This window comes from Herpailurus yagouaroundi, unplaced genomic scaffold, assembly GCF_014898765.1.
Source record: "Herpailurus yagouaroundi ecotype Mexico unplaced genomic scaffold, PumYag 77, whole genome shotgun sequence".
NCBI classification, from domain to species: Eukaryota; Metazoa; Chordata; class Mammalia; order Carnivora; family Felidae; genus Herpailurus; species Herpailurus yagouaroundi.
In genome coordinates this window covers 78,626,988-78,643,158 of record NW_024412388.1, presented here as the reverse complement: position 1 = coordinate 78,643,158, position 16,171 = coordinate 78,626,988, and the positions used below count along the sequence as shown (strand labels likewise).

Sequence of the window (16,171 nt, the reverse complement as noted above, 5' to 3'; positions counted from 1 at the left end):
TCTTTCTTTCTTTCTTTCTTTCTTTCTTTCTTTCTTTCTTTCTTTCTTTCTTTTCTTTCAGATTTTATTTTTGTGTAATCTCCATACCCAATGTGGGGCTCATACTTACAATCCTGAGATTCAAGAGTTGCATGCTCTACCAACTGAGCCAGCCAAGGCACCCTGGTCAGTGAGATTTTCTTCAAATAAGCAAAATCATTTGGATAACAAACAGATATAAAAAAAAAAAAGACATGGATTTTTCAAAGTGATTCACATGTTGTGGAATTTCAAATATGCATTTAAAAAATGGATCTGCATGCATATCTGTTCATGGAAAGAGTGTAGAATTATCTGACACAAGCCAACTGGGAGAAAAGATTTTTGGAGTGCAATAGGCAAGTGTATACAGGGATCTGAGATTATAAACTAATAGTGAGAGAGACTTCAATGTCAAGGGACACAAAGCAGTAAGATCAATGAAACAAATTATGTATTTTACATCAACAGGTCATTAGGAAGAGTGTCAGACATGGATATAGAATCTATGATCTGTTATTAGAATATCTATGATTTGTGAAAATCTACAAAAGCATTACCAATTAAGACACATTTGAAAATGTTAAAATAATAAAAAGTGTGTTTCTTAGTGAGGTCATAGCAATGCTATTAATTGTGTCTCTGGGCTGTAACAAATAAAGCAGTTTGTTTCCTTAAAGATACTCATTTGTCAACACATATGATATTATTTTTCTCATTAGCCAAACTTAAAATTTTCAATTGATTTTTTTTATGTCTTTGTAACTGAGGCCCAACTCTTCCCTCTTTAGGGATTATCTCATTCCCAATCAATAAATTCTGCAGATTTAACCTTTTAAATATTTATTTAATCACTTTTCCCATCCATCCCTACTATCATTACCTTAATTCAGGCTTCCATTAATGCAGCAACCTATCGATTGATCTACCTGTATTTCATTCCCCTTAGCTCTATCTTCTACAAAACCAGAGGGAGGTTGTAAAAACAAACTCTGCCATGTAATTTCCCTGTTTAACATCTTTTCTTGAATCCCTATTACATGTATATATCAGACATATTGTGGGTTTGGTTCCAGACCACTACAATAAAGCAAAATATCACAATAAAGTAAGTTAAATGAATTTTTGGTTTCCCAGTGCATATAAAAGTTATGTTTACATTGTAGTCTGTTAAGTGTGCAATAGCGTTATGCCTAAGAAACAATGTATATACCTTAATTTAAAAAGTATTGTTTGTGGGTCACCTGGGTGGCTCAGCCAGTTTAGCATCTGACTTCGACTCTGGTCATGATCTCATGGTTTGTGGGATCAAGCCCCACGTTGGGCTCTGCACTGACAGCTTGGAGCCTGCTGGGGATTCTCTCTCTCTCTCTCTCTCTCTCTCTCTCTCTCTCCTTCTCTCTCTGCCCCTCCCCTTCTGTCTCTATTAAAAATAAACATTAAAAAAAGAATAAAAGCAAGAATTGCTTGTATAGAACTGTTGAATCACTATATTGTACACCTGAAACTAACACAGTGTGTTAACTACACTGGAATTAAAATTTAAAATGTTATAAAAATTAAACAAAAAGAAAAAGAAAAAATACGTTATTGCTAAAAATGTGCTACCCATCATCTCAATTTTCAGTGAGTTGTAATCTTTTTGCTGGAGGGTCTTACCTCAATATCGATGGCTGCTGACTGATCAGGGTGGTGGTTGCTGAAGGCTGGGGTGGCTGTGGCAATTTCTTACAAGAAGACAGCAATGACGTTTGACATATCAATTGACTCTTCCTTTCACAAATGATTACCCTGTAGCATGGGATGCTGTTTGATAGCATTTTATGCACAGTAGAACTTCTTTCCAAATTGGAGTCAGTCTTCTCAAACTCTGCCTCTGCTTTATCAACTAAGTTGATGTGATATTCTAAATCCTCTATTGTCATTTCAACAATCTTCACAGCATCTTCACCAGGAGTAGATTCCATCTCAGGAAACCACTGTCTATACTCATCCATAAGAAGAAATTTCTCATCCATGAAAGTTTTATCATGAGGTTTCAGCCATTCAGTCACATGTTCAGGCTCCACTTCCCATTCTAGTTCTCTTGCTGTTTCCACCACACCTGTTACTTCCTCCATTGAAGTCCTGAGCCCCTCCAAGTCATCCATGAGGGTGGGAATCAATTTCTTCCACTCCTGCTCATGTTGACATTTTGACCTCTTCCCATGAATCATGAATGTTTTTAATGGCATCTAGAATGGGACTATTCCAGAAGGTTTTCAATGGACTTTGCCCAGACCCATCAGAGGAATCACTATCTATGGCAACTATAGCCATATGAAATGTATTTCTTAAATAATAAGACTTCAAAGTCTAAGTAACTTCCTGATCCATGGGAAGCACAATGGATATTGTGTTAGCAGACATACAAACAACATTAATCTGGTTGTACATCTCCATCAGAACTCCTGGGTGACTCCTGGTGCATTGTCAATGAGTAGTAATATTTTGAAAGAAATCCTTTTTTTCTGAGCAATAGGTCTCAACAGTGGGTTTAAAATATTCAGTAAACTGTGTTGTAAACAGATGTGCTGTTATCCAGACTTTATTGTTCCATTTATAGAAAACAGAGTGGATTTACAATTCTTAAGGGTCTTAGGATTTTCAGAATCATCAATGGGCATTGGTTTAAACTTCTTAAGTCACCAGCTATATTAGAAACAAGAGTCAGCCTATCCTTTGAAGCTTTGAAGCCAGGCATTGACTTTTCTCTCTAGCTAAGAAAGTCCTAGATGGCATCTTCTACCAATAGAAGGCTACCTGCTGCATAGAAAATCTATTGTTTATTGTAGCCACATTCATGAATTATCTGAGCTGAATCTTCTCAATAACTTGCTGCAGCTTCTACATCAGCACTTGCTGCTTTACCTTGGACTTTTCTGTTACGGAAATGACTTCTTTCCTTAAAGCTCATGAACCAAACTCTGCTAGCTTCAAACTTTTCTTCTGCAGCTTCCTCACTTCTCTCACTCTTCAAGGAATTGAAGAGAATTGGGGCCTTGCTTTGAATTAGGCTTTGAATGAAGGGAATGCTGTGGCTGGTTTGATCTTCCATCCAGACCACTACAACTTTCTCCGTACCGAAAACAAGGCTGTTTTGCTTTTTTATCATTTGTGTGCTCACTGGAGTAGCACTTTTAATTTCAAGAACTTTTTCATAGTATTCACAGCTTGGCTAACTGGCACAAGAGGCCTACCTTTTGGCCTGTTTTGGCTCATGACATGGCTTCCTCACTAAGCTTAATCATTTCTGGCTTTTGATTTAAAGTGAGAGATGTGCCACTCTTCCCTTCACTTGAACACTTAGAGGCCTTTGAAGGGTTGTTAATTGGCCTCATTTCAATATTGTTGTGTCTCGGGAAAGAGAGACCCAAGGAGAGGGAGGAAGATGGGGGAGTGGCTTACTGGTAAAGTAGCCAGAACACATACCACATGTATCATCAAGTTCACCATCTCATGTGGGTGTGGTTTATAGCTCTTCCAAGACAATCACAGTAGTAACATCAGAGGTCACTGATCACCGAACACCATAACAAATATGATTATAACAATGAAAAAGTTTGAAATATTGCAAGAATTACCAAAATGTGATACAGAGACACAAAGTGAGAAAATGCTTTTGGAAAAGTGACTCTAACAGACTTGCACGACACAGGGTTGCCACAAACCTTCAATTTGTAAAAACCATGGTAGCTGTGAAGCACTATAAAACAAGGTATACCCATACTCATAACATGCAGCCCAAGCTCGTCATTTCGGCAGACAAAAACCTGTAAGGTTTGACTACTGCCCAATCTTCCAGCCTGGTTACTTTATAGTCTTTGTCGTTTGCTAGCTAACAAAAAGAGCTCGCATTTATATCATTCTTACTACATGCCAGGCACAATTCTAAGTGTTTCACATATAGTGATGTTGATCTTCAAAGCAAAACTATGAAGTAGGTATTACCACGTTAGAGCTAAAGAAACATAAACACAGAGAGGTTAACTGTCTTCCCAAAGGTCACAGAATTATCAAATAGCAGAGCCAGGATTCAAACCCTGGTAGTCTGGCCTGAGTCCACGGTACACTGCCCTTACTGCTAAGGCACTTGCAGTGAATAAACGCGGTGTTGCGTTTTGCTTTTGACTTTGTTCACCTGATTTCCTTTGTCTGAAACATCATCCTTCTCCACCATTCCCCTCCTCCTCACAATCCTTGCTCTTCCCCTTCACTGAACTCCTTACGCTGAGCATGTCCACTTCCAGGAGACTTCCCAGGCCCCCCACCTTTACAGGCGGGTAGGGTGCCCCTTCACACTATCCCACTTGTACATACACTTTTCAGCATACTGGGCCTGTGTGTTATAATGAACCGGGGGTGTCTGGTGCTTCCGCTCAATTGGGAGCTCCCTCAGCTCTCAGAATATTTAGTGTAGGCGCTCAGTAAAGATGTGTTGAATAAGTGAAACAACTAACGAATGAAAGCCCCGACAGTGCTAGAAATACCAGTTGTTCAATAAAGCTTGAACCGTGAGAAAATGACAACTAAAGTTCCCAAGCTCCTGCTGGGAAATTTCTATTCAGTGTCCATGAAAATGTGCATTGTTTGAATAAGTATCTGTGTCTTCATTTAGAATTCATTTAATTAGTTGGGGCACCTGGGTGGCTCAGTCAGTTGAGCATCTGACTTTGGCCCAAGTCACGATCTCAAAGTTCGTGGGTTCAAGCCCCACATTGGGCTTTGAGCTGACAGTGCCAAACCTGCTTCAGATTCTCTCTCTCTCTCTCTCTGCCCCTCCCCTGCTCACACACTCTCTCAAAAATAAACATTAAAAAAATAATTTTTTTAAATATTTATTTTTGAGAAAGAGAACACAAGCGGGGGCGGGGGGGGGGCGGTTTGTGTGGGACAGAGGATCCAAAGCAGGCTCCACGCTGACAGCAGAAAGCCTGATGCAGGGCTCGAACTCATTAACCATGAGACCACTGTTGAACACTTAACTAAGCCACCCAGACACCCGCCAAAATTTATTTAATTAGAGATTTCAAGGCAGAAATTTGACTCAAAGTAATGCGTAGAATACTGCAATATTTTGCATTTAAAATTTCATTAGAGATTTTGCAAACATAATACCTGTGTATTTCATTCTCTTAATTTAAACTGCCTTTCAAATAAATTCAACTATTGCTGTTATCCATGAGCAGAACCAAACAATATCTTAAACATTTCTAAGAAATAGGGCAGCTGGTGGGCCACCTGTGTGGCTCAGTCAGTTAAGCCTCTGACTCTTGGTTTCGGCTCAGGTCATGATCTCACAGTTCATGAGTTCAAGCCCCACATCCCGGTCTGTGCTGACAGTGTGGAGCCTGCTTGGGATTCTCTATTTCTCTCTCTCTGCCCCTCTCCTGCTCGCTCTCTCTCTTTCTCTCTCTCTCAAAATAAATAAAGACACTTATTTAAAAAAAGAAATAGGGCAGCTGCTATCTTAATAAATGGCAAGTTAAAAAAAATGTTATCTTCCCAGAATTCATAAATAAAGCATATTTGATTCACACTTTAAACTGAAAAAGAAATCACCCCAGTGATAGACTGATGGCATTTCATTCATATGATATAAAACAAAAATGACCCCCCGACACAGAAATGAAACATACTACAAAATCAGTAACTCCTAAAAATATTACAAATAAACAAAGCTAGCTATTTTCATCCGCATTTTTTTTCTAGGGCCTTTAGGTTATAGCAGAAGACACTTTTGAAAAGGCAACCTCTTTCCTAGTGATTACTCTTGACATAAGAGGGCTCCTGGTTTACCAGGCTAGTCACATTCAGATGTAAAATATCCTTTTCCCCTTCACAACAGAAAAAAGGCCACAGTCATCAGCCTCTGCTCAGCTGTGTGTACGAAGAGCCCTCCCTTGCCTCAGCACTTGAGTAATGACGAATGTATTCCATACAGCTGGTGATGAAGACAAATCAAAGAAACTGCCTGCATCAGCTCCAAATATTTTTAAAAGCAATGCAAATTGAGGTGGAGAGAGAGTGGGAGAAAAACCATCTTCTGACAATTTTATTTTGGGATAATTTAGCTAAAAGTCTCATAGATGTATCTGTTTGATGTTTCCTTCAGCTTTTAAGAAAGAACACCCAGAATTTTTATTGTTTCCATGTAACATCTGATATTAAATGTCACCAATTCACAATAGCTATTCTTAGGTAATAATGATAAATACAGATAATATATTGCATTTGTATAGTGCTTTTCTGTTTAAAATCATTCTGACACACATTGCCAATTTAGGATTATTTTGTTTTCACAGTATCAAATATTCTGATCTACTCGATCTACAGATAAGCTTATAATTTTATGTGTATTTAGGCAAAACTTCATTAACAGAGGAATAATATTTACACTTATTTTAAAAATTATTTTAAGTTTATTTATTTTAAGAAAGCGAGAAAGAGCAAGTTGGGGAGGGACAGAGAAAGAGGGAGAGAGAGAATCCCAAGCAGGATCCATGCTGTCAGCACAGAGCCTGATGTGGGGCTCAAACCCAGAACTGGAAATCAGACACCTTGGTTTGACTACATCATACCCTAAACCAAGACCTCTATGTTGAGTCTTACTTTGTCTTTCCTTCCAATCAAATTACCACTATTACCTATTAGGAATCTAGTCAATTCCATTCAGGTACTCCATTCAGAAAAAAGGCAGATTCAGAGTTTAGGACAAAGCTGTTTTGATTAAGCCACTTCAAGTCTCTCTCTCTTGGCTTTCCCTTCTCTTTTTCCCAAAGCCCCTTCTCTGGCATTTTCATCTTTTTTTTTTTTTTTTTAAGTTTATTTATTTGAGAGAGACAGAGACAGTGCTAGTCAGGGAGGGGCAGGAAGAGAGAGAGAAAATCCCAAGCAAGCTCCAAGCTGCCAAGTGGGGGATCATGACCTGAGCTGAGATCAAGAGTTGGACACTTAACCAATTGAGCCACCCAGGCATCCCTATTTACACTTATAATGTAAATTTACATTGGCTTGAAATGTCAAAGTTTTTTGTTTTGCTGTTTTGGGCTTTTAAAGAAGACAGAGACATGGGGTGTCTGGGTGGCTCAGTCAGTTAAGTGTCCAACTCTTGGTTTTGTCTCAGGTCATGATCACACAGTTCTGTGGGTTTGAGCCCTGCATCAGACTCTGCACTGGCAGCTTGGAGCTTGCTTGGGATTTTCACTCTCTCTTTCTGCCCCTCCCTGACTAGCACTGTCTCTGTCTCTCTCAAATAAATAAACTTAAAAAAAAAAAAAGATGAAAATGCCAGAGAAGGGGCTTTGGGAAAAAGAGAAGGGAAAGCCAAGAGAGAGAGACTTGAAGTGGCTTAATCAAAACAGCTTTGTCTTAAACTCTGAATCTGCCTTTTTTCTGAATGGAGTACCTGAATGGAATTGACTAGATTCCTAATAGGTAATAGTGGTAATTTGATTGGAAGGAAAGACAAAGTAAGACTCAACATAGAGGTCTTGGTTTAGGGTATGATGTAGTCAAACCAAGGTGTCTGATTTCCAGCAATGTCCTTGTAGTTGCTTTAGGACTTTCCCTGAACAAATGGGTAGCTTTCAGATTAACAGGTGGGCAAAGCTCAGTAAATTCAATATGCTCTATCTGAGTAACCAAGTTATCAGGAGTTCATTGTTGTTGTTTTTAAATCTCCTGGAGTAACACATCCAAAACTTGACTTTCCTGGAGCAAATGGGACTGGTGTCCAGGGGCCAGTGCCAGGCGTCTCCTAGGCTGTCCCACTCACTGAAGATTAGAGGACATGTACAAGAACCACCAGGCATTTCTCTTTTGCAAAAGAACTCTTATCAAGAATAAATAATGGGATAATGCTCTGAAATATGTACAAAAAAGTATCATTCTTAAAATATGACAGAATGCATCTACTGTCCTAAATTGAAAGCATATCACTGCTATTTGCTATTTAGCCCATCCCCCCCCCCACCCCTCCAGCAACCCTCATTTCTCTGTATTTAAGAGTCTGTGCTAATTGCTCTTTGAAACAATTACCAAATGGTTCAGGAGGCTGTAGGTTTATTTTTATTTTATGTAGGAATAGTTGACTGTTCCACATGTAAGAAGTAAAGTTCCAGGAGAATAAAGAACATGGACAATTACTGGGGTTGGTGTGGGGTGAAGAGACAGAATAGCTTTTAAATCTTTCTCTCTAAAAAGTTAAATATCAACCCCTACCCCAACAGATCATGAATTTTATTTAGAATGATGATCCAAAATGTTAAGGTGAGGTGTTCTAACATTATTAGCTAACTTTTTAACACCCTCTTGAATGTTTCTATAAAGTGTGAAATTTGAAAGATGAAAATCAGTGTATATTATCAGATAATTATCATTCTTATGTACCAAGAACAAGCAGTAGAGGTTAGCTCTGAAGTTCAAAAACAAGGTGTGCCTTAGGTTTAAATGAGATGATCTACACAAAACACTTAGAAGAGTGCCTGGCACACAATAAATGGTCAGTAAATGTTAACCACCACCACCACCATCATCATCATCATCATCATCATCATCATCATCATCATCATCATCATCGCCAGAATCAGGAAATTATCTTTTTATAGGTCTGGGACAATAGCCTGTCCCCAAATTTCTTCATTACTATCACTTTTTTTTTTTTAAATTAAATCCAAGTTAGTTAACATATAGTGTAATAATGATTTCAGAAGTAAAATTTAGTGATTCATCACTTACTTATAACACCCAATGCTCATCCCAACATGTGCCCTACTCAATGCCCATCACCTATTTAGCCCATCCTCCCCCACACCCCTCCAGCAACCCTCAGTTCTCTGTATTTAAGAGTCTGTTATGGTTTGTCTCCCTCTCTTTTTTAAATCTTATTTTCCCTTCCCTTCCTGTTGTGCTTCCGAAATTCCATGTATTAGTGAAATCATGATATTCATTTTTCCCTGACTTATTTCACTTAGCATAATACACTCTAGCTCCATCCACATCGTTGCAAATGGCAAGATTTCATTCGTTTTGATCGCCAAGTAATATTCCATTATTTTACTATCACTCTTAAACCTAGAATTCCACTATCACATATTCTTCACCTCCTTTAAAATTTTAAAGATTTTGAAAAAAAAATATTAAAAAAAAAAAAAGGGATGGCACCTGGGTGGCTCAGTTGGTTAAGCATCTGGCTTTGGCTTAGGTCATGATCTTGTTGGTTCACGAGTTTGAGCCCCACATTGGGCTCTGTGCTCACAGCTCAGAGCCTGGAGCCTGTTCCATATTCTGTGTCTCCCTCTCTCTCTGCCCCTCCCCCACTCACACTCTGTCTCTCTCTCTCTCAAAAATCAATAAACATTAAAAAATATATTAAGGATTTTGTATCATCCAAAGTCCTGATTGAAAATGCAGCTAGCTCTCAAAGAGGTATGATCTCAAAGCACTTTAGTTAATACTTTATCAGTAAAAGGGACTTTATTAATAAATGCATGGAGGACATTAGTGCTGGCACATGGATCTCCACATTGAGTGAATGGGAATGAAGGAAGAAAAGGAAACATTTACAGAATATTCTCTGGGGCTATGTAAAAGGCCTTCTGCGTATTTTGCCTTTCTTTATCTTCACAACAGCTCTGCTAGATTATTGCAGATGATCGTGCAGGATCCTGCAGCAAGTAAGTGATTAAGCCAGAATTCACTGCCCATGTTACTTTATGCAGATTTGACTAAGGCTTCAGACTTACATCTTACTGTGAGCCAATCATATCAAGCACTCCACTAAACGAGTCCACATACATATGCTTAAATTGCACTGGGTTGTTTACCACCTAATTAAGTTGTCTCCAGATGGAAGAACAGATAAAAGTTTAACATGAAAACGACTTATGTTTATTCATGTAGGCAAATCCAAGGGGAGGAAAATCTTTGTGAAGGGAATATCTCAGAAAAAGACATCTATAGCCTTTTTGCTCTGGAAAAATGATGAGGTAAATGGGGTCTTGCCATCCCCCATTCTTTTCTTCAATGCCTAATACTTCCTAGTGTGCTGGCATTCTCAATGTATTTATTTATAAACTCTCTTTCACTGATAAAATGTTAACTGAAGTGTATTAGGGTCAGACCTCTTTCAGAACCAGGTACATTTTTAATCAGGACTTTGGATAACACCAAGTCTTTAAAACTGCGAAGGAGGTGCAGAATATGTAATGGTGAAATTCTAGGTGTTAAGAGTGATAATAAGGGAGAAATCTGGGGACAGGGCATTGTCCCAGACCTTTAAAAAGATACCATATATTCTGCCTTTCCGTCAGCTCAGAGAATATGATGATTTTTCATCCATTTTTTTATGGTTTGTGAACTGTCTCAAAATCATAGCTCTGTGTTATCAAAAATCCAGTTTTCTTTTACCACCATATGTAGCATTGGTTAAAAAGATATTTATTTTTGTAAATTTTTAAAAATGTTTTTATTTATTTTTGAGAGAGAGAAAGAGACTGAGCGTGAGTGGGGGAGGGGCAGAGAGAGAGAGAGAGAGGGAGACACAGAATCCAAAGCAAGCTCCAGGCTCTGAGCTGTCAGCAGGCTCTAACTCATGAACCACGAGATCATGACCTGAACCAAAGTCAGACACCCAACTGACTGAGCCACCCAGGCGCCCCCACAGGAAGATATTCATTAAAAAAAAAAAAAAAAAAAAAAAAGTTTATTTATTTACTTTTGTGAGAGAGAAAGAAGAGGACAGAGAGAGAGAGAGAGAGAGAGAGAGAGAGAAAATCCGAAGCTGACTCCACACTGTCAACGCAGAGCCTGATACAGGGCTGAAACCTACAAACTGTGAGATCAGGACCTGAGCTGAAACCAAGAGTCAGACGCTTAAGCGACTGAGCCACCCAGGCACCCCAAGATATCCATTTTTTAAAAGTTTAATTATATGTTGTTTTCATCTGTACTCAGGTTCAAAAGAGAACAGAACATTTTCTCCTAGGTAACTAACAACTATGTATTTTTGGTTATAGGTTTTTTCCTAATGTGAAATATTCAGGTCTTTCATTTGTCCTGCATTCATATGAGCCTTTTGCTACGTGCTGGGAAATAGTTCATTCTCAATTTCCAAGAGCTCTCGCCTCTCTCTCCACCTTCCTCTTACCCCAGGCTTCACCCGAAGCTTCCAGATAAACAGGCACTCTATGCCTTTGGTTTTTTTCAAATCTCCTTTTCCTACCCAATGTTGTATTTTGCTGGCAGCAAATACTATAAAAACTCTTTTGTAGCTAGTTCAGAAATTTGAAACACTAAACCATACTTCTTTTAGTTCTTAAAAAAAAAAAAAAAAAAAAAGACTAGCACCATGCACGTTCCTTTAGAATACAAGGAAAACCATAGGGAAGGATAACTGGGTAAGTGGGCATAGAGTAAGGTCCATGAAAAGTCATAACAAGACAATGACACTGTGATAAGACAAGTCCTTAATGCACAAGAAAAAGTTGGTTGGCAAGTTTACCAGAATTCTGGAAATCCATGAAGCAGCAGCATAAGTGGTTTGCCTCTTTCACCAGTAGCAACATAATGAAATCTTAACCCCGAATCCTGCAGTAGAAAATAGAGGGCATGGAATTTTAGTGATATCTTGTGTTGATTGTCAAAGTGCATTTAGTATTTCCATTTCATTAAAGAAAAAACTTGCATTATTTTTAACATCAAGAAGTAAAATAAATATTATTGAATTTCAAAAAGGAAAAAAGTCCCATGGTTTATTAATAGGGCAAATTAGATTTACTTTTCTAAACATTGCTCTTTGTAGTACCTTCCCTCTTCCCGTCTTGTTCTCCTTACAAGGTCAATTTGTATGTTATAAGCTTCTGGAACAGTGTCACAATTTGTGACTTTCATCTTACTGATGTGTCACATTCCATCTCATTCAAATTCTGCAGGACATGTAAATAATTCTGATCTGAATTTATATTCCTGCCGTGTTTACCTCCTAGTCATGTACTTTTCTCAGCTTGCCCGTCAAGAGCTGTGCCATCAGTTATATAATTCACACCTCCTTCCCTTATTTTTAGTTCTCTCCTTCCCACATTATTATTTTAAGTTGAGAGTTGTATGTACCGTTCCCCTTGCCTCCTGCTCCTCATGTCATGTCAATGTATTTCTAACAGCAGGATGCTCTGAGTGCTCAAGACTTTTCTCTGCATGCGGGAGACAAGACTGCCCAAGGAAAATGAAAAGCATAGGGGTGCGACAGGAATACAGCAAATATAAGGCAAGCTGAAAAGAGGAAAATGGAGAAAAACGCAGGAAAAGAAAACAAAAACTCAGAAAGAAGTGAAGAAAGAAACCAAGAACCAAAAGCTGAGCCCAGAGACTAGGTGTTATATCAGGTAACCCAAGCAAAGGGGTTTTCAGATGTGAAGAAATCTTAAAAGGTCAATTATTTCAGCCCCATCATTTTGACAGGTTAGGAAACCGAAGTTCAAAGATGTGAACATGGGTCATAAAGGTGGTTGGGAGCAGGGCTGTGAGCAGAACCCCATTTTCTTCTACCTTGCAGGACAATGTTCTTTTCCACTCCATGGTTCTGTCTCTGGGGCAACTCTTTAGGGTGGCCAGAGTCAGGGGAAAAGCATTATGAGGAATTCCAGATGATTCTTTCTCACTGCTTTTCTTCCTCAGATAACAAACCTGACTTTACCCTCAATTGCAAAATGCCTTTCTAGAAGTTCAATGACTTCTGTTATTGGTGATGAATCTTGGCCACTTGATTGGATTTAGTGAACAAATACTTTATTGCACTTACCATGTACTAGGCGCTGTTCTAAGTTTTTGTTTATTTGTTGTCTTTTAAAGTTTTTTCCCCCCATATATTAATTCCTTTTATTCTCATATCAACCCCAGGCTGAATAAGGGTAAGAAAAATGTGCCCGTGGTCTTGTGAACTCTAGCTGCTGGACACTCTAGCTCCTATTAGGAATCCTCCACTTGGTGACATAAATATCCCCTCATGTGAAGCTAGTTTTGAAAGTCTTGTGAGTCAGACTGCAGGGTGCATCATGAAAAGCTGTATCTCTTCACCACCTGGAGCCTCAGGAAATGGAATATCCATGGGCTGCCAGGAGGCTTGGGACAAGCATGAACAGTTCCAGTCTGAATGCATGGTTGACATTTGCTTTTTATTCCACTCCTTTGGTCTCTGACTTCATAAGTCTGCTTTCTTGCCCACAAACATATACCATTTGTTTATTGTTTCACACTGGTTAGGTCATCTGTGAACGCTCCATTCCGCTACTCTGAATAAAAGTCCTATTTCCAATGACTTACTCTATTTACTCTTTCAATCTCTAAAATTTGGACAAAGACAGCCTCATGAGACAGTAGGGCGCCTAGGAACAATCCCCTACAGCTGATCTGAGTTCTAAAGGGCAAAAAGGTGACACGAGACAGCTTTCCCTTACAGGGAGCAGAATTATTCTGGGTTGCTGTGGTGGAGCAGGAAGGGACAGTAATATATATAGGACCCTGATGAGAGACCCTCCACATAACCTATTCTCAGTTCCTCTCTCTCTCTCCCTCTCACTCCCTCCCCCCCCCCCCCCCCCCCCCCCCCCCCCCCCCCCCCCCCCCCCCCCCCCCCCCCCCGCGCGCGCGCGCGCGCGCGCGCCCGACCCCAGTCCCGCCACACCTCGCCCCGCTTGCTTCCCCTTGGTATCTTCCCTGTCTCCGCCGCGCGCTCTGGCGAGACCCAGGAACCCTAAGGGACGCTGGGCGTCATGGAAGGAGCAGCCCCGCGCGCTCTGCTCTCGCGGCGGTCACGTTCCCTCCCGATACCGCCGGGCCGCGCCGGCCTTCACCTTGATCCGCACGTAGCAGTGGGTACCCAAAGAGGGGTCGTTCAAACACGCGGGAGGGTGTTCCCGGGCGACCCTCCGGAAGGTCTGAGCGGGTCCCTTGCCGATGCTCCACAAAAGTTTGAGCAGGTAGATGGAGGCGCAGAGCCCGCAGTAGCAGTAGACCAGGGACCAGAAGAGCAGGGACCGGATCGTGACCGTCAGGCGGAGCAGGCAGTCCCGCAGCCTCGCCATCGGGTGGGGCCGGCGGCGGGGCCCGCTGCCCTTCCGAGGCGCAGGAGCGGCGGCGCTCACTCGGGCTGCGGAGCGAGACAGCCGGCGCGGCGGCGCGCCTCCCTGCGGGGCCCCGTGGTGGCTGCGCTCGGCCGGCGTCCCGTGGCCCGGCCGCGGGCTTCCGCGCTCACTGTGCGCGCTCGGGGCCGCTGCGCCCTGCCCGGGAGCACCGCGGGTCAGACCCCCTGCCCTGCGGGTTCCACCCGGGACTGGGCGAGGGCAGAGCCCGGCCTTCCTCCGCAGAGTGAGACCCCGGTTCGAAATTGCCAAACTGTGGGGAACATGAAGGTGAGACTTTCCCAAATCTCCGCTCTTACTTTGACCCGTGTTCAAGTCCTCTCATTGCCTGCTTAACTGCTGGAATTTCGTTAGGCCTTTTTCTGGATCAGAGAATTGTGGGGACGCGCGGCCAAGAGAGGCAGTGAACGATTTTCATACTATATGACAGACGTTATTACTTTATTCATTCCTAACACTCTTCTGAAGGTGTTGATATTCTCCAACAAGGTTGAGAGTGGTTATCAGCCCAGCTAGGCCTCGCCGGTTCCAACGGCACGCCTCTGGAAACCCCTGGTCTGTTTTCCATCCCTGTAAGTTTTCCTTTGCAAGACTATTATATAAGTGCAATCATGAACTATGTAACTTTTTGTCTTTGGCTCCTTTTACCCAGCATAATGCATCTGAGATGCAACTACGCGGCTCCATATATTGTTTCTTTGTTATTGCTTGCTAGTGTTTCATTGAATGGATGTGCCATATTGTTTATCCATTACCCAGTTAAAGGACATTTGAGTTGTTTTCCAGTTTTGTGGTTAGAAATAAAGCCACTGTAAACACTCGTGTGAAGTTTTTTGGGTGAACTTAAGTTTTTCTTTCACGTGGGTGAGTACTTAGAAGTGGGACTTCTGGGTCAGGTAAAACGTGCATTTAACTTCATGAGAAACTGCCAAACTGGCTTCCAAACTGTACAACTTTGAATTCATACCAGCTATGGGTGGGAGTTATGGCTTGGTTATATTCTTGCAAGGAATTGGTATTGTAAAAAAAAAAAAATATTTTCAATTGTTGCAATTCCAGGAAGTGTGTAGCATCTCATTGAAATTTTATTTTACATTTCCCTAGTGACTAATAATGTGTAGGGATCTTTATGTACTTGTGTGCCACTCGAATATATTCTTCTTTGACAACGTGTCTGTTAAAATCTTTTACTCGTTTTTAAAAGATTGTGTTGTTTGTTTTCTTACTATCAAGTTCACGATTTGTCTATATACTTTGGATACAAATCCTTTATCACACATCATGCGATTTGCAAATATTTTCCCAGACTGTCTATGCCTTTTCAGTCTTATAACGGAGACTTTTGAAGAGCACAATTTAATTTGTATTTTAAATTTTTATTTATGTATTTATTCTTTTAAAGTAGGATCCACACCCAATGTGGGGTTCAAACTCATGACCCTGATATCAAGAGTGGTACACTCCACTGACTGAGTCAGCCAGGTGCCGCCCAAAATTTCTTAATTTTGATGCCATCCAATTTATCACTTTTTGTCTTTTATAGATGGTACTTTTGGTCTTGTATGTAAGAAATCTTTGCATAACTCATGGTTAACAGGATTACTTTCTCCTATGTTTTCTTCTAGAAGTTTTATGGCTTTATATTTTATATTTAGGTCTATGAATAAGTTTTTTCCAAAACTTTTTACTGTTTATGTAAACATTTTTAATTGCACTATAGTTAACATATGGTGTTCTATTAGTTTCAGGTGAATTCACCTGACAAATGCACTAATTCACCTGAAACTAATAGTGATTCAACAACTCTCTACATTACTCAGGGCTCACCATGATAAGTGTTCTCTTAATCCTCTTCACCTGTTTCACCCATTCCACCCCCCCCCCTCTTCTCTGCTAATCATCAGTTTGCTTTCTATAATTAAGAGTCTGGTTTTTTTTTATATATCTCCTTTTTTATTCATTTGTTTTGTTTCTTA

General features: G+C 40.4%; 1 protein-coding gene across 1 annotated transcript in view; it reads right to left on the bottom strand.

The window, feature by feature from the left end:
• Positions 1-14,224, bottom strand: part of EPHX4 (epoxide hydrolase 4) — a 42,581-nt gene extending 28,357 nt beyond the window's left edge. The window contains exons 1-2 of the mRNA XM_040470968.1: positions 13,908-14,224; positions 11,561-11,646 (exon numbers count right to left, since the gene is read on the bottom strand). Coding sequence (XP_040326902.1) covers positions 11,561-11,646; positions 13,908-14,138 — 317 coding nt within the window. The 5' untranslated portion in view covers positions 14,139-14,224. The remainder of the gene's footprint in view (positions 1-11,560; positions 11,647-13,907) is intronic.
• Between the last annotated feature and the right edge of the window lie 1,947 nt (positions 14,225-16,171).